The sequence below is a fragment of the Pristiophorus japonicus genome, chromosome 6, assembly GCF_044704955.1.
Source record: "Pristiophorus japonicus isolate sPriJap1 chromosome 6, sPriJap1.hap1, whole genome shotgun sequence".
Lineage (NCBI taxonomy): Eukaryota > Metazoa > Chordata > Chondrichthyes > Pristiophoridae > Pristiophorus > Pristiophorus japonicus.
The window spans coordinates 243,887,769-243,905,538 of record NC_091982.1 but is presented as its reverse complement, the minus strand read 5'-3'; the positions used below and the strand labels follow the sequence as shown (position 1 = coordinate 243,905,538).

Below are 17,770 nucleotides of genomic sequence, written 5' to 3'. Positions count from 1 at the left end.
TGGTTGACTCTTTATCCCTTCTGAAGGAGCCCATTCTGTTGCTGTGAATAGAAGGCCTAACTAGCTTTTGAGGTGGGGGGGGGGGGGGGGCAGGAAATGTTGCTTTGCCTGTGCTGTTCCTACCCCAACACTACTGACTCCAGCGGGACAGGAGGGGAGAATGATTGAGAGAATATTGGAAGCCTGTGTGACCAGGGATAATTCCAGGGGCTGTATTTTCGGTTGCCTAACACCTCAGTTAGCGGCCAGAGGGGGCGTCAATGGGAGCGTAAGAGTTTACTGACCGGGAGCGCAGTATTTAGCGCCCCGAGTGAAAATTCGTCCGAGACTCATCAGGGGCGCAAACCAGTGGCGCCCGACCGCTGATGATCACGCCGATCATGACGTATTCCTGGTGCAACGCGCACGCTTGCGCCCCCGTCGGTAAATTCGGCGCGGACGCCTCATTTAGTGCCCGCCAAGAACAACGTCTCGAAAAACAATGGGTCCAGGCTTGCTCAGTCGTTAACTGCCGACTGCTTAAAGGGATGAGGAAACGCTTCCCTCGGAGGTCACAGTCCGTGCAAGGTTTACACACAGCACGGCGCGTGAGCCTCCGAGTCTGCAGCGACAGACAGACATAACAGTACAGCTTGAGAAAAAAGTCATTTTGAAAACTTTAATGGGAGCATTGTTATGCCGTGCCTTCAAGACTCGGCTTTTCCCGGGATCTGACTCAGAGTTTCACGCATGCACAATGACTTGGTTAAATTTAGCGCCGGCATTTTCATTAGCGCCCCCCCCGCCCCCAGCTCTGGTGTGCAACAGCTGAGTTATTGCCCCTGTCAGCTCTTCGACCGATTCTGATGAATTTCTGGGGGAAGCACAAACTTTTTCAAGGCGCTAAAATTACTGCTCCGCCAAGGTTACCGCCCCAAATGAGGCACGGCAGAATTTCTCCCCCCCCCCCCCCCCCCCGCCCCCAGGCCTTTAGTGGATCTCTGGGATGGAAGGGGTTAAATGTGTCACCAACAACAACAACTTGCATTTATATAGCGCCTTTAAGGTAGTAAAACGTCCCAAGGCGCTTCACAGGAGCGATTGTCAAACAAAATTGGACACCGAGCCACATAAGGAGATTTTAGGGCAGGTGACCAAAAACTTGGTCAGAGAGGTAGGTTTTAAGGAGCGTAGCGAGGCGGAGAGGTTTAGGGAGGGAATTCCAGAGCTGAGGACCCAGGCAGCTGAAGGCACAGCCACCAATGGTGGAACGATGGAAATCGGGTGTCGATTTAATGCTCTTTTTTTTGTCTTGGTGGAGTGCAGGCTGAGTCCAGAAATCTTTCTCAAGAGGCCCGTCGTGGAGGGGAATCGCTGGAGGCTGGACCACCTACTCAAACGCAAAGCCGTGAGTTCCTCTCGTCCGCGTCAGCGCGCGCATCATACAGGAGGTCTGACCCCACTCCCCCGGATCTCCTTCACCCGCCGCAAGAGCAGCGGGCTATCGGAGGGACAGGCGTACTGCTCGCCCCTTGCCTTCTCCCATCCCCCAACCCTCCACCCCACTTCCCAGGGTCCGGGGAATGTCCACACTGGAGGGCAATCTCTGTGCCCATTCCCTGCTCTGTTAGGTGTCAGTCGTGACCTCTGAGTCAGAAGGTCGTAGGTTCGAGCCCCCACTCCAGAGACTCGAGCACATAATCCAGGCTGACATCCCAGTGACAATACTGAGGGAGCGCTGCACTGTCAGAAGTGCCGTCTTTCGAATGAGACGTTTAAACGAGGCCCCGTCTGCAGTCTCAGATGGACATAAAAGCTCCCATCCCTCTATTTTGAAGAGCAGGGGAGTTATCCCCGGTATTCGGGGGCCAATATTTACCCCTCAATCAACATCACAAAAACAGATTATCTGATCATCATCACATTGCTATTTGTGGGAGCTTGCTGTGCACTAATTGGCTGTCGCGTTTCCCACATTACAACAGCAACTGTACTTCAAAAAAATGTACTTCAGTGGCTTAAAGCATTTTGGGAGGTCCTGAGGATGTGAGAGGAGCTATAGAAATACATGTTTTTTCTATTTTCCCTCAATAAAGCCTCAACAACATTGGCTATTGTATTGCAGCATCCAGTGTTGCTAAGGAGATGGGTGGGGTGTGGAGGTGGGGGAGATGGAAGGATAAAGCTTAAACGGCCGCTTTGACCAAGGCAATCAATGCGCTGCGATAAGTAGTAATTTATAGTGAGCCACTGATCACCACGTGCTGCGGGAGGGCACTAGATCCAAATCACCCCCCGGCAAATTTCCCCCCCCTCAAATAACCACCTTCCACCCCTCAAATCCCCCCCACAAATCCTCCCCTCAAATCCCTCCCCCCTCAAATCCCCCCCTGCAAATCGCTCCCCCCGTCAAATCCCCCCTCAAATCACCCACCTCAAATCCCCTCAAATTACCCCCCTCAAATACCCCCCTTCAAATTTCCCCCTCAAATCCCCTCAAATTACCCCCCTCAAATTATCCCCCTCAAATCCCCCACCTCAAATCCCCACCTCAAATTCCCCCCTCAAATTATCCCCCTCAAATACCCCCCTTCAAATCCCCCCTCAAATCCCCCCTCAAATTACCCCCCTCAAATCTTCCCCTCAAATACCCCCCCACAAATCCCCCCTTCAAATCCCCTCCCCCACAAACCCCCTCCGCCCCCACACATCCATCCTCTCCCCGTCGCCACCTCCCCCCTCCCCCGATGCAGACAGCTGTGCTCCCCAACAGAAAGAAAAGACTTGGATTTACGTCGGGCTCTCACATCTGACAATTACAGTCACTGTTATACTACAGCGCAATGCGGCAGCCAATCTGCACACAGGAAGATTGCACCAACCGACTGAGATAAACGGCCAGATAATGGGTGTGAGTTGACTTTAGAAGATAGTGTAAAACAGGCGATACCAGCTCGACCGCCCATTCAACGCCTCTCCCGAAAACTTCAATAGAATCGAAAATCGCGGAAAAAGAAAGACTTGCATTTATATAGCGCCTTTTACAGCCAATGAAGTACTTTTGGAGTGTAGTCACTGTTGTAATATGGGTAGGTGTTAAAATGGGTGGGCGAGTTGCTGTCGTCCTACATTGAGTGACAAATATTGGCCAGGACAGCAGGCGAGCTCCCCAGCTCATCATCAAACAGAGCCATGGGATCATTTCCATGGTTCAATGCCCATCATCCACACAAAGGGTAGTGGAAATCTGGGACTATCTGCCCTAAAAAGCTGTGGAAGCTGGGGGTCAATTGGAGCTTTCAAGACTGAGATCGATTGATGTTTGTTGGGTAAGGGTATTGTGGGACATGGAGCTACGGCGGGTAAATGGAGTTGAGGTACAGATCGGCTGTGATCCCATGGAATGGCGGAACAGGCTCGAGGGGCTGAATGGCCTCCTCCTGGTCCTATGACCTTCCTCATCCATATGAGGGGTTTTGATAGTGTAACTAGGGAGAAAGTATTTCCACTGGCAGGAGGGTTGGTAACAAAAGAACACCGATTTATGATCATTGGAAAAAATGCCAGAGGGGCGATTAAGAGACATTTTTCTACGCAGTGACTTGTTGAGTTCTGGAACGCGCTGCCTGAGAGGGCGGTGTGAGCAGATTCAATCGTAACTTTCAAAAGGGAATCAGATAAACACTTAAATAGGAAAAATTTACAGGGCTGTGGGGAAAGAGCAGGGGGATTGGGACTAATTTCAAAGAGCCGGCACAGGCACGCTGGGCCGAATGGCCTCCTTGTGTGCTGTATGTGTACCTTGTGATGCTCTGCAAGGATTGAAGCGAGCCAAGTTTAAATCTATTTTCCTTCTTTTTTTGCCATCGCAGCAACAAGGGGTGAAGATTTTTGTGATTCTCTATAAGGAGTTGGAGCTTGCCCTGGGTATCAACAGTGAATACAGCAAGAGGACTCTACTGCACCTTCATCCCAACATTAAGGTGTGTTGCCTTCGACTAACAATAATGGCCAGGCCAGGTCTGGTAAAGCACTCAACGGGTATTGAAAGTAGAAGTTGTTGAGTATTGCATAGAATTTATTGAACAGAAACAGGCCATTTGTCCTCAAAAGGAGTAAAGGGTAGCTATTCACAGCGGCAGAAGGTGGGTAGTGTTGTTCCACCAGGATCAGTGCTGGGACCACTGCTGTTCACAATTTGCATCAACGATTTAGACTTTGGAATCATAAACTCAATATCTGAATTTACGGATGGCACCAAACTGGGCGGGGAGGTGGGGGTGGGTGGTGCTGATCGTCAATACTGAGAAGGACTTAAACAAATTACAGGAGGACGTTAATAAACTTGCAGAATGGCATATAATTGGCAGCTGAAGTTCAGCACAGATAAATGTGAGGTGTTATATTTTGGTTGGGTGCGAGCCTAGGTGGGGTAGAGGAACAAAGGGATCTCGTAGCACAAATACACAAATCATTAAAGTTGCAACACCGGTTAGCAAGGCCATAAAAAAAGCAAGCAAACATGAAGATTTATTTTTAGATGTATAGAATTGAAAAGTAAGGAAGCTATGCTAAACCTGTGGAACTCGCTACCACAAGGAGTGGTTGAATCATAGAATCATAGAAATTTACAGCACGGAAGGAGGCCATTTCGACCCATCGCTGGCCGACCAAGAGCTATCCAGCCTAATCCCACTTCCCAGCTCTTAGTCCGAAGCCCTGTAGGTTACGGCACTTTAAGTGCACATCCAAGTACTTTTTAAATGTGGTGAGGGTTTCTGCCTCTGCCACCCTTTCAGGCAGTGAGTTCCAGACCCCCACCGCCCTCTGGGTGAAGCAATTTCTCCTTATATCTCCTGTAAACCTCCCCCCAATTTCTTTAAATCTATGGCCCTGGTTGTTGACCCCTCTGCCAAGGGAAAAAGCTCCTTCCTATACATTCTATCCAGGCCCCTCATAATTTTATACGCCTCAATTAGGTCTCCCCTCAGCCTCCTCTGCTCCAAAGAAAACAGACCCAGCATCTCCAATCTTTCCTCATCGCCAAAATTCTCCAGTCCAGGCAACATTCTTATAAATCTCCTCTGCACACTTCCCAGTGCAATCACATCTTTCTTGTAATGTGGTGACCAGAACTGCACACAGTACTCCAATTGCGGCTTAACCAGTGTTTTATACAGTTCAAGCATAACCTCCCTGCTCTTGTATTCCATGCCTCAACTAATAAAGGCAAGTATTCCATATGCCTCTTAACCACCTTATCTACCTGGCCTGCTACCTTTAGGGATCTGTGGACCTGCACTCCCAGGTCACCTTTGTTCCTCTACACTTTTCAGTATCGTACCATTTAATGTGTAATCCCTTGCCTTGTTAGACCTCCCCAAATGCATTACCTCACACTTATCTGGATTGAATTCCATTTGCCACTGTTCTGCACACGGGACCAGTACACTGATATCTTCCTGCAGTCCGCAGCGAATAGTATAGATGCATTTAAGGGGTGGCTGGACAAGAATATGAGGGAGAAGGGTTATGCTGATAGGTTTAAATGAGGAAAGATGGGAGGAGGCTCGACTGGGGCATAAACGCCAGCATGGACTGGTTGGGCCGAATGGCCTGTTTTTGTGTCGTATATCCGATGTAATCCTATATAAGTTGGTCCGTGCCAGTGTTTGTGCTACACACCTTCTCCCACCTTACTTCACCTCATTCTTCCATTCCTTTCCCCCTCATGTATTTATCCAGCGTCCCCTTAAATGCATCGATACTATTCGCCTGCAGCGAGTTCCACATTCTCACCACTCTGAGTAAAGAAATTTCTCCTGAATTCCCTACTGCATTTATTAATGACTATTATATATTTATAGTCCCTAGTTCTGATCCCCCCACACGTGGGAACACCTTCTCTACTTCTACCCTACTGAACCCCTTCGTAATAAAGACCTCTATCAGGTCACTCCTCAGCCTTCTCTTTTGTGGAGGAATGAGCCCCAGCCAGTTCAGTCTTTCCCAATGGGTATAGCCTCTCAGTTCTGGTACCATCCTTGTGAATCTTTTTTGCACCTTCCCTGGTGTCTCTATCTCTTTTTTGTAACATGCGGAGGGGCCACGGGAAATGGTCTGTGAGGGGAATTCAGTGATCCTGCATTCTCCGCGGGAAGCTGTGCTCGAGAGGACCAGTGGTCGGAGATAGGACTGCAGTGTCGATATGGCAAACCCCCCACCCCCCGCCTCCCGCCGAGACCACCGACTTCCGACTCCAGAATATCGCCCATCTCCGCACCTGCTCCAGCTCATCTGCTGCTGAAACCCTCAACCATGCCACTGTTACCTCCCGACTCCGACTATCCCAACGCTCTCCTGGCCGGCCTCCCACCTTCCACCCTCTGCAAACATCAGCTTATCCAAAACTCGGCTGTCCGTGTGCTAACTCGCACCAGTCCCGCTCACCCAACACCCCTTGTGCTCGCTACCCTTTTCCTAACTCACACCAAGTCCCATTCACCCATCACACCCTGTGCTCACTGACCGTGTCCTAACTCGCACCCAGTCCCGCTCACCCATCACTCCCTGTGCTCGCTGTCCATGTCCTAACTCGCACCAAGTCCCGCTCACCCATCACCCCCTGTGCTCGCTGCCCGTGTCCTAACTCATACCAAGTCCTGCTCACCCATCACCCCCTGTGCCCGCTGTCCGTGTCCTAACTCGCACCAAATCCCGCTCACCCATTACCCACAGTGATCGCTGACCTACATCGGCTCCCGGTCCGGCAATGCCTCGATTTTGAAATTCTCATCCTGGTTTTCAATTCCCTCCATGGCCTCACCCCTCCCTATCTCTGTAACCTCCTCCAGCACTACAACACTCTTGAGATCTCTGTGCTTTTTCAATTCTGGCCTCTTGCGCATCCTCGATTTCCATCGATCCACCATTGGCGGCCATGCCTTCAGCTGCCTAGGTTCAAAGGTCAGGAATTCGCTCCCTAAACCTCTCTGTCTCTCTCTCTCCTCCTTTAAGATGCTCCTTAAAATCTACCTCTATGACCAAGCTTTTGTTCATTTGTCCTAATGGCCTTATGTGTCTCGGTGACAAATTTTGTCCAATAACACTCCTGTGAAGCGCCTTGGGACAGTTTATGACTTTAAAGATGCTATACAAATGAACGTTGCTGTTATTGAACGTGCCCTCCCACCCATAATTTTCTTTCCATCCCTGCTCCTCCGTGTTTGCCTGGAGTAGAGCTTCACGAGCCAGGAGCTCGTGACAGAGATTTGGGGGGTGGGGAGCGATACGGACCTTGCAGAATCTTCCCTCCAGTAACGGATAATCGGGAATGTGGATTAATGGAGGGAAAATCTGCTGGAGTCCCCTGTCCAACTTCCTGATAGCTGCTCCTGCAGGTCAAGCTCTTTTAGAAGCACAGATTGGCATTCCCAGTAACCTCCATCTCGATTGGGTTTCCCACACCTGGCCTAGGGGCAGAAGAGAGGTACTTAGGATATACGGCTCAGAAACAGGCCATTCGGCCCAACCAGTCCGTGCCGGTGTTTATGCTCCATTTGAGCTTCCTCCCCGCTTTCCTCATCTAAATCTATCAGCATAACCCTCTATTCCCTTCTCCCTCATATGCTTATCTAGTCTCCGCTTAAATGCATCGATACTATTCACTTCAACCACTCCCTGTGGTAGCGAGATCCACATTCTCACCACTCTCTGGGTAAAGAAATTTCTTCTGAATTCCCGATTGGATTTCTTGGTGACTATCTTATATTGATGGCCTCTAGTTATGCTCTTCCCCACAATTATAAACATTCTCTCTGTATCCACTCTATCAAAACCTTTCATAATTTTAAAGACCTCTATTAGGTCACCCCTCAGCCTTCTTTTTTCAAGAGAAAGAGACCCAGCCTGTACACCCTTTCCTGATATGTACACCCTCGCATTTCTGGTATCATCCTTGTAAGTCCCCCTGCACCCTCTCCAGTGCCTCGATATCCTTTTTTATAATATAGCGTCCAAGTGCCAACAAATTGTGCTAACCGGAAGCCTGAATGTCGACTGACCGGTTCCTGTTCTGTGCTGTGGCCCCTTTCTCTCTCAGGTGATGAGGCACCCGGACCACGTGTCCTCCACTGTGTACCTGTGGGCACACCACGAGAAGCTGGTGGTCATTGACCAATCGGTGGCGTTCGTTGGCGGCATCGACCTGGCGTACGGGAGGTGGGACGACCACGAGCACCGCCTGGCCGACGTGGGCAGTGTGACGCGGAACATGCGCTCTCCGTCTGTCAACCCCACCAACCAAGCAGTAAGGACAGCACTGATCGGTATTCCCTGCACCCGGCAAGTCGCTCGGGCCATACTGACCAGGAAAGACCCAGGCTCCAGACCCGGCCTGTGGGTGTGCCCGTGTCAGACAGTGTGCATGTGAGTGTGAGAGTGTGTGTGTGTGAGTGAGTGTGAGTGTGTTTGTATATGTGTGCAAGTGTGTGTGTGTGTGAGTACGTGCATGTGTTTGTGTGTGAGTACGTGCATGTGTGTGTGTGTGTGACTGTGTGTGTGTGTGTGTAAGTGTGTGCGTGTGTGAGTGTGCATGTGTGTGAGAGTGTGTATGAGTGTGTGTGTGTGTATGTGTGTGTGAATGTGAGTGTGAGTGTGTGTATGTGAGTGCGTGTATGTGAGTGTGTGTTTGTAAGTGTGTGTGAATGAATGTGAGTGTGTGTGTGTGTGAGTTTGTGTGAATGAATGTGTGTGTGTGTGTGTGAGTATCTGTGTGAATGAGTGTGTGTGTGTGAGTGTATGTGTGTGAGTATCTGTGTGAATGAGTGTGTGTGTGTGAGTATCTGTGTGAATGAGTGTGTGTGTGTGTTTGTGTGAATGAGTGTGTGTGTGTGTGTGTGTGTTTGTGTGAATGAGTGTGTGTGTGTGTGTGAGTATCTGTGTGAATGAGTGTGTGTGTGTGAGTATCTGTGTGAATGAGTGTGTATGTGTGTGAGTATCTGTGTGAATGAGTATGTGTGTGTGAGTATCTGTGTGAATGAGTGTGTGTGTGTGTGTGTTTGTGTGAATGAGTGTGTGTGTGTGAGTATCTGTGTGAATGAGTGTGTGTGTGTGAGTATCTGTGTGAATGAGTGTGTGTGTGTGTGAGTATCTGTGTGAATGAGTGTGTGTGTGTGAGTATCTGTGTGAATGAGTGTGTGTGTGTGTGTGAGTGTCTGTGTGAATGAGTGTGTGTGTGTGAGTGTATGTGTGTGTGAATGAGTGTGTGTGTTTGAGTGTGTGTGTGTCTGTGTGTGTGAATGAGTGTGTGAATGAGTGTGTGTGTGTGCATACGTTTGGATGTGCATGTGCCCATGTGCAGATGAGGGTAGGATTGCCTCAGTGTGTCGGTTCACATGGGCGAAGGATGGAGACAGCAGAGGGGCTGCTGTCATCCATCCAACCCACCCCCAGTGAGAGTCTACACCGCGGGAGAGAGCGCGGAGGAAGCTTTGGAGCCCGAGGTAAACCATTCCCCCAATTCTCTGCCACCTAAAATATGCGCAGAATGGATCCGACTGGCGCCAAAGTGCACAGTCCATCCTTATCGCAGTGATGTTGGGCCTGAAGACTTCTCTCCCCCCCCCCCACTCCCCCACTCCCACCGCGGACACTGCATAATATAGCTGGGATCTCACGGAATTCATCGCTGTGTTCACAGTCGGTCACTGTTCCCAGTGTGGACGGGGAGCTCAAGCGGGAAGCCCCGAGGAACGGGGCGAAGGTGACGTTCGAACGGAGTGAGGAAGAGGAGGTGCTGGAGGCATCCCGGATGAAGGGCATAGGGAAGGTGAGAAAGTCTTTCCCGGTCTTCAACCTGGTCAAGCAGCTGCAGCGGCAGAACCTGGAGCACAGCGACAGCATGAGCAGCATCGACAGCACCGACCATGGTAAGTGCTTCGGCGGGGTGTGGCCGGCGAGCGGCCGCTTCGTTCTCTCGGGATTGTGGGCGTCGCCGGCATTTATTGCCCGTCCCTCGTCGCCTGTGGAGAAGGTGGTGGTGAGCCGCCTTCTTGAACCGCTGCAGTCCGTGTGGTGAAGGTACACCCACAGCGCTGTTGGTGAGGGAGCTCAAGGATTTGGGCCCAGCGACGATGAAGGATTGGCCGATATATGTCCGAGTCAGGATGGTGCGTGCGGCTGTGAGGGGAACTGACAGTTGGTAGCCTGCTGCCCTTGTCCTTCGAGGTCGTGAAGGTCGCAGGTTAGGGAGGTTCCTGATCAGACATGTGAGCATCATGAACTGCTGACGGAGTGTTAAACTGCATGACTTTACTGAAATCACCTGCATGTTACGTTTAATGCGGCTAAATGATTGTTGCTAATTAACCAATTCACCCGCTGTTAGTTGATGATCAATTGTTGTGGGACGCTCGATGTTTGGACAGTAATGGACGGTGTTTGGGGTGAGGAAGGATCGGGGTTTGGGACAGGGAGAGTTGGAACGGCGGGGGGTGGAATACAGATTATACACTTGATGTGTCATGTCAAGGGCCAAAGTGACCGTTTCTTGGTCGTCGATAACCTTGGTTGACCTGAGTGAGACGGGAAGCATTGGGGTGAATGTCGTCACCGGGTGTGAGGATCCTACATCACATGGGCTTGGGGAGGGAGCATCGGTTCAGTTCCCAGAGCCGAGGGGCCTATGGAAGTGGTTGTGCCTGCAGGCATTTGGGGCCTTTTGGTTGCTATGGCCCCAAGGGGCAGGGTCATGACCTCAAGAACCTCTGACTCAAGTGCCTTCCCCATTAACTGCAGTCTCGTGCCTTAGGCTTGAGTACGGTTAACCACGTCAATCAATAGATCCAAAGATAAATGGTTTAGTTCGCATCAGCTCTCTCCACAAACATGGATCTTGAGCTTAAGGCAGGCCTATCAGCACAGTACATGTACACAGCTGCAATCTAGCCAAAGGATATGTATCAGCTCAGCGACAGTCAATGTATTGTCAGCAAAGCAGGCAGTGACAGATCATCTCCTGCTGAGGGTTCATCTCCCCGGGGATTGACTTACATCCCCTCCTAATTCGCAGCTAAACCCCCTCATTATCAAAATTATTTTTTATTCATTCACGGGAGGTGGACATCACTGGCAAGGCCAGCGTTTGTTACCCATCCCTGATTGAACCGCTGCAGTCCGTGTGGTGACGGTGCTCCCACAGTGCTGACTTTCTCGCAGCGGTTTGGTATAACTGAGGGGCTCGCTGGGACATTTCAGAGGGACAGTTCAGAGTCGACCAGTGCAGGACAGTGGAGTTGAGGTGGAAGATCAGCCATGATCTCATTGAATGGCGGAGCAAGCTCGAGGGGCCGAATGGCCGACTCCTGCTCCGAATTCTTAAGTGGGAATGGTGTGTAACTTGGAGGTGATGGTGATCTCCTCACAAGGCAAAAGGAGGTTGCTGTGTTTGCTGTCGCTCAGTCTGGTGGGGTCGGGGCGGGGGGGGGGGAACGGTCGTACATTGTGTGCACACGGCCCCAGACCTGCTGCCCTATGACTCTCTGCAGGTTGGTTTAACACTTGCAGCAGCCAGCAGAACTTATTCAGGGATAGCTTACCCCACCTGAAGAGATTTCATCACCAGGCCGGCAGCCCTGGGCTCTCTCCATCTGAGGACGGTGAGTTAACCTTACGAGCAACGCTTGGGGTTATTTGTTTTATCCCTTCTGGCTTGCGTTGGGCTTTTTGCAATGGGAGCTGGTCCAACTGGAAAATCTGTGCAATGATTCCCAGTGGAAAGGCATGCTTGGGTGCTTCAGCTTTTGATGTGTGGGGCGAGCCTGTCTCTGTCTGCCCTGTCGTCAGAATGAGACGCAGGGAATGCTCTCGCAGGGAGCACACGGCGACAAATGGCGGGAGCGCGCAGCCAGTACCTACCAGCCGTGGCTCAGTGGCTCGCACTCTCATCTCTGAGCCAGATGGCTTCAAGTCGCCACTCCAGAGACCTGAGCGCAAAAGCTAGGCCAGCTTACCAGTGCAGTGCTGAGGGAGCGCTGCACTGTCGGAGGTGCCGTTTTTCAGATGCGACGTTAAACCGAGGCCACTGTCTGCCCTCTTGGGTGGATGTAAAAGATCCTACGGCCACTATTGCAATAAGAGCAGGGGTGTTGTTCCTGGTGTCCTCAGGTCAATATTTATCCTTGAATCAACGTCGCTAAAAACAGATTATCTGCTCATGGTCACATTGCTGCTTGTGGGAGCTTGCTGTGCAGAAGGACTCACAAACAGCAAATGAATCAATGACCAGATACATTGACAGGGTAGATGCTGAGAGGTTGTTTCCCCTCGTGGGGGAATCTAGAATTAGGGGGCATAGTTTAAGAATAAGGAGTCGCCCATTTAAAACGGAGTTGAGAAGGACGGCACTTCCGACAGTGCAGCTCTCGCTCAGCACTGCACTAGATTGTCAGCCTGAAATTTGTGCTCAAGGCTCTGGAGTGGGACTTGAACCCACAACCTTCTGACTCAGAGGCGAGAGAGAGTGCTGCCCACTGAGCCACGGCGGACACCGGGAAGGGCCGAAGTGGGCGTCACCGCCAGGTACGATTCTGACACTGGGCCCACACTCCTCGGACCAATCCTGGTCGCTGGCCCTTGGCCTGGGTTTTGGGGTGGCTGGATGGGTTGAGGGCACAGTCCTGCTGTGTTGCTACCTGACGTAACTGACCACCCTTGCCGTTGCCCCTTATCTTCCGCCTCTGTATCGCAGAAATGCAAATGGCCATGCCCATGAATGTGGTAACTTACCCAACTTGCCGAAGAGAAACCAAGAGTGGTCCGCAAGCCACATCAGCCACAAAATTAGCAAAAAAACTCACCAAATCCCCCCCAAAAAAACATAGTGACACGTCCCAAGGCGCTTCACAGCGATTATCAAACAAAATTTGACACCGAGTCACTTAAGGAGATATTAGGACAGATATTAGGGCTTGATCAAAGAGGTTGGTGGGTTTAAAGAAGGCTAGAGAGGCGAAGAGGTTTAGGGAGGGAGTTCCAGAGCTTAGGGCCCAGGCATCTGAAGGCATGGCCGCCAATGGTGGAGCGATGGAAATCAGGAATGTGCAAGAGGCCAGAATTGGAGGAGCACAGAGATCTCGGAGGGTTGTAGGGCTGGAGGAGATTACAGAGATAGGGAGGGGGCGCGGTCATGGAGTGATTTTTAGAAAAAGAATGAGAATTTTGAAATCAAGGCGTTGCCGGACCGGGTGCCAATGTAGGTCAGCGAGCACAGAGGGTGATGGGTGAGCGGGACTGTGTGCGAGTTAGGACACGGGCAGCGAGCACAGAGTGCGATGGGTGAGCGGGATTTGGTGCAAGTTAGGACACGGGCAGCGAGCACAGAGGGTGATGGGTGAGCGGGACTTGCTGCGAGTTAGGACATGGTCAGCGAGCACAGAAGGTGATGGGTGAGCGGGACTGTGTGCGAGTTAGGACACGGGCAGCGAGCACAGAGTGTGATGGGTGAGCGGGATTTGGTGCAAGTTAGGACATGGTCAGCGAGCACAGAAGGTGATGGGTGAGCGGGACTTGCTGCGAGTTAGGACACGGGCAGCGAGCACAGAGGGTGATGGGTGAGCGGGACTGTGTGCGAGTTAGGACACGGGCAGTGAGCACAGAGGGTGATGGGTGAGCGGGACTTGCTGCGAGTTAGGACACGGGCAGCGAGCACAGAGGGTGATGGGTGAGCGGGACTGTGTGCGAGTTAGGACACGGGCAGCGAGCACAGAGTGTGATGGGTGAGCGGGATTTGGTGCAAGTTAGGACACGGGCAGCGAGCACAGAGGGTGATGGGTGAGCGGGACTTGCTGCGAGTTAGGACATGGTCAGCGAGCACAGAAGGTGATGGGTGAGCGGGACTTGCTGCGAGTTAGGACATGGTCAGCGAGCACAGAAGGTGATGGGTGAGCGGGACTGTGTGCGAGTTAGGACACGGGCAGCGAGCACAGAGTGTGATGGGTGAGCGGGATTTGGTGCAAGTTAGGACACGGGCAGAGAGCACAGAAGGTGATGGGTGAGCGGGACTTGCTGCGAGTTAGGACATGGTCAGCGAGCACAGAAGGTGATGGGTGAGCGGGACCGTGTGCGAGTTACGACACGGGCAGCGAGCACAGGGGGACTTGGTGCGAGTTAGGATACGGGCAGCTGAATTTTGGATGAGCTGAAGTTTACGGTGCGTGGAAGGTGGGAGGCCGACCAGGAGAGCGTTGGAATAGATGATAAGGGATTCAACAGCTGATGAGCTGAGGCATGGATAGAGAGGGGCGATGGTACAGAGGCGGAAGAAGGAGATCTAGATGATGGGGATGATATGGGTTTGGAAGTTTATCACAGGGTTAATTAAGACACCAACGTTGCGAAGGGTCTGGTTCAGCCTCAGACAGTTGCCAGGGAGAGGGATGGAATCGGTGTCTAGGGAGCGTAGTGGGCAGCGGGGACCAAAGACAGTGGCTTCAGTCTTCCCAATATTTCATTTAAGGTCATTTCTGCTCATTCTGTACTGTCAAACAAGCAGCATGACAAATCAGTGGAAGGGTCAAGCGAGGTGGTGGCGAGGTAGAGCTGGGTGTCGTCAGCGTACATTTGGAAACTGGTGCGTTGTCGGATGATGTCGCCAAGGGGCATGTAAATGAGAACTAGGAAGGGACCAAGGATACATGCCGGGGGATCAAAAATAGCATCTAAACATTCCATTAAATGATGGAAAGTACAGTCGTGTGGTTATCCATTGAGGGTGAGGTTGGTGCTTGGCCTCCTCTCAGTGGGGTGCCCTCTCAATCCTCGCTCACTATTCTCAACAGGATCTGGGTTCGAGAGGAAAACAGAATATTCTGGAAGCCCTTGAGAGGTCAGGCAGCATCTGCGGAAGAAGGAACATAACGTTTCAGGGCTTGTGACTTGGCTGAGGTATCCCAGGATCCCAGGCCCAGATGAAATGTATCCCAGGCTGTTTAGAGAAGCAAAGGGGGAAATAGCAGAGGCTCTGACCATGATTTTCCAGTCCTCTCTGGATACAGATGTGGTACTGGAGGACTGCTAACATTGTACATTTGTTTAAAAAGAGATAGACCGAGTAATTACAGGTCAGTCAGCCTAACCTCAATGGTGGGAAAATTATTGGAAAAAATTCTGAGGGACAGGATAAATCTTCATTTAGAAAGACATGGATTAATCAAGGACAGTCAGCATGGATTTGTTAATGGAAGGTCATGTCTGACTAACTTGATTGAATTTTTTGAGGCGATAACAAGGAGGGTCGATGAGGGCAGTGCATTTGATGTAGTGTATATGGATTTTAGCAAGGCTTTTGATAAGGTCCCACATGGCACACTGGTCATGAAAGTAAAAGCCCATGGGATCCAGGGCAAAATGGCAAGTTGGATCCAAAATTGGCTTAGAGGCAGGAAGCAAAGGGTAATGGTCAATGGGTGTTTTTGTGATTGGAAGGCTGTTTCCAGTGGGGTTCCTCAGGGCTCAGTACTCGGTCCCTTGCTTTATATATTAATGATTTAGACTTGAATGTAAGGAGTATGATTAAGAAGTTTGCAGATGATACAAAAATTGGCCGTGTGGTTGATAATGAAGAAGAAAGCTGCAGACTGCAGGAAGATATCAATGAACTGGTCAGATGGGCAGAACAGTGGCAAATAGAATTCAATCTGGAGAAGTGTGAGGTAATGCATTTGGGGAGGGCTAACAAGGCAAGGGAATGCCCATTAAATGGTAGGACACTGAGAAGTGTAGAGGAACGAAGGGACCTTGGAGTACATGTCCACAGATCCCTGAAGGTAACAGACCAGGTAGGTAAGGTGATTAAGAAGGCAAACGGAATACTTGCCTTTATTAGTCGAGGCTTAGCATACAAGAGCAGGGAGGTTATGCTTGAACTGTATAAAACACTGGTTAGGCCACAACTAGAGTACAGTGCAGTTCTGGAGAGCGCAGTACAGGAAAGATGTGATTGCACTAGAGAGAGTACAGAGGAGATTTATGAAAATGTTGCCTGAACTGGAGAATTTTAGCTATGAGGAAAGATTGTATAGGCTGTGTTGTTTACTTTGGAACAGAGGAGGTTGAGGGGAGACCTTATTGAGATGTATAAAATTATGAGGGGCCTAGATGGAGTGGATAGGAAGGATCTATTTCCCTTAGCAACCAGGGAACATAGATTTAAAGTAATGGATAGGAGTTTTAGAGGGGATTTGAAGGGAAATGTTTTCACCCAGTGGGTGGTGAGGGTCTGGAACTCACTGCCTGAAAGGGCGGGAGGCGCAGAAACTCTCACCACATTTAAAAAGTACTTGGATGTGCCCTTAAAGTGCCATAACCTACAGAGCTACGGACCAAGAGCTGGAAAGTGGGCTTAGGCTAGATAGGTCTTTGTTGGCCAGCGCAGACACGATGGGCCGAAATGGCCTCCTTGTGTGCTATAAATGTTTATGATTTACCACAAGGCCTGGTGACCATGGTAACAGGCCTCAGCGCGAATGAGGCCTTTCAGGGTAGTGAAAGGAGTCGGAAAGTGATGGAGCCCACAAGTCAGAAGAGATGTCAGTGCTGTGTAAATCTTATCGCACCTTCTATTTAAAGACCTGTATATCGTTTCCCGAACTGTATTTTTAACTGCAGCATTTGAATTTTATTTAGATAATTGAGGGGAGGTTTTCTCGGTTTGTTTTGCATGTCCAAATCTCTTGGATAATCTTCACAAATATTGAAGTATTTCCATCTGATTCTTTCATTCCCCACTCGTTGCTATTTTCTCTCTCCCCGCCCCGTTCCACCGCACCCTGTGCCTTGCCGTGCCGTGCCTTCAGCTACTGAGGGCCTAAGCTCCGGAATTCCCTCCGTGACCTTCAACCTTGACTGTAAAGCACTTTGGGACGTCCAGTGGCTGTGACAGGCATTGTGTAAATAGAAGACTGTCTTTTACATTTTTTTTAGACCTCTCCATCTCTACCTCCTCCTGTAAGATGCTCCTTAAAACCTACTTTAACCAAGCTTTTGGTCACCTGTGCTAATATCTCCTTATGTGTGGCCCGCTATCAAATTTAACCTACCGGGTAACTGATCCACACAACGACAATAGCAACTTTCATTTATACAGCACCTTGGGATATTTTTGCTACGTGAAAGGCACTATATAAATGCAAGTTGTTATTGCCGTTGTGTGGATAAATGTGACAGCGAGCCACATAAGGAGATATTAGGACAGGTTGGTTAAAATAGGTCTGAAGGAGCGTCTTATCGGAAGAGGGAGAGGCGGAGTGGTTCCAAAAAAGAAAAAGAAAGCCGTGCATTTATATAGCACCTTTCAGGACCACCGGATGTCCCAGAGCGCTTTGCAGCCAACGAAGCACTTTTGAAAGTGGGACAAACTTGGTGCCACATTGGCAATGCTTGGCTAAATCTTTTGATGAAGTTGATAAGTGGAAGGGAGTTTGGCTGTGCGAGCTTTTCAATAGCTGACTGTGTCGGGGAAAGGTTTAGTCTCTCTGTGCCTGAAACAGAAAAAGCACTGTGAGCCTGGCAATCAATTAATTGAGTTGTTCTTGGAAGTAAAGCCCCCTGGAGATGGGATTCTTGGCCTCGCGCACACAGCAGGACTCTGTTTCAGAACAAAGGGACCTTGTCATAACTCAGCTCAGTCCACTCAACAGTCAGCCCAGGCTGAAATGTCGGCATTCACAACTGAACACATAATAATATCAGTGTGTTGGAAAACAGTGCAGGTTTGGAGATGTACCGCAGTGTG

At 50.4% G+C, this 17,770-nt stretch overlaps 1 protein-coding gene across 4 annotated transcripts in view; it reads left to right on the top strand.

The window, feature by feature from the left end:
- LOC139266017 (phospholipase D1-like) overlaps positions 1-17,770 on the top strand; it is a 291,725-nt gene that overhangs the window by 233,138 nt on the left and 40,817 nt on the right. For 3 of the 4 annotated variants that reach the window (XM_070883772.1, XM_070883773.1, XM_070883771.1), the window contains 5 exons: positions 1,306-1,387; positions 3,852-3,962; positions 8,081-8,287; positions 9,680-9,908; positions 11,526-11,636. In XM_070883772.1, coding sequence (XP_070739873.1) covers positions 1,306-1,387; positions 3,852-3,962; positions 8,081-8,287; positions 9,680-9,908; positions 11,526-11,636 — 740 coding nt within the window. The remainder of the gene's footprint in view (positions 1-1,305; positions 1,388-3,851; positions 3,963-8,080; positions 8,288-9,679; positions 9,909-11,525; positions 11,637-17,770) is intronic. The other variant, XM_070883774.1, reaches the window with a different exon arrangement.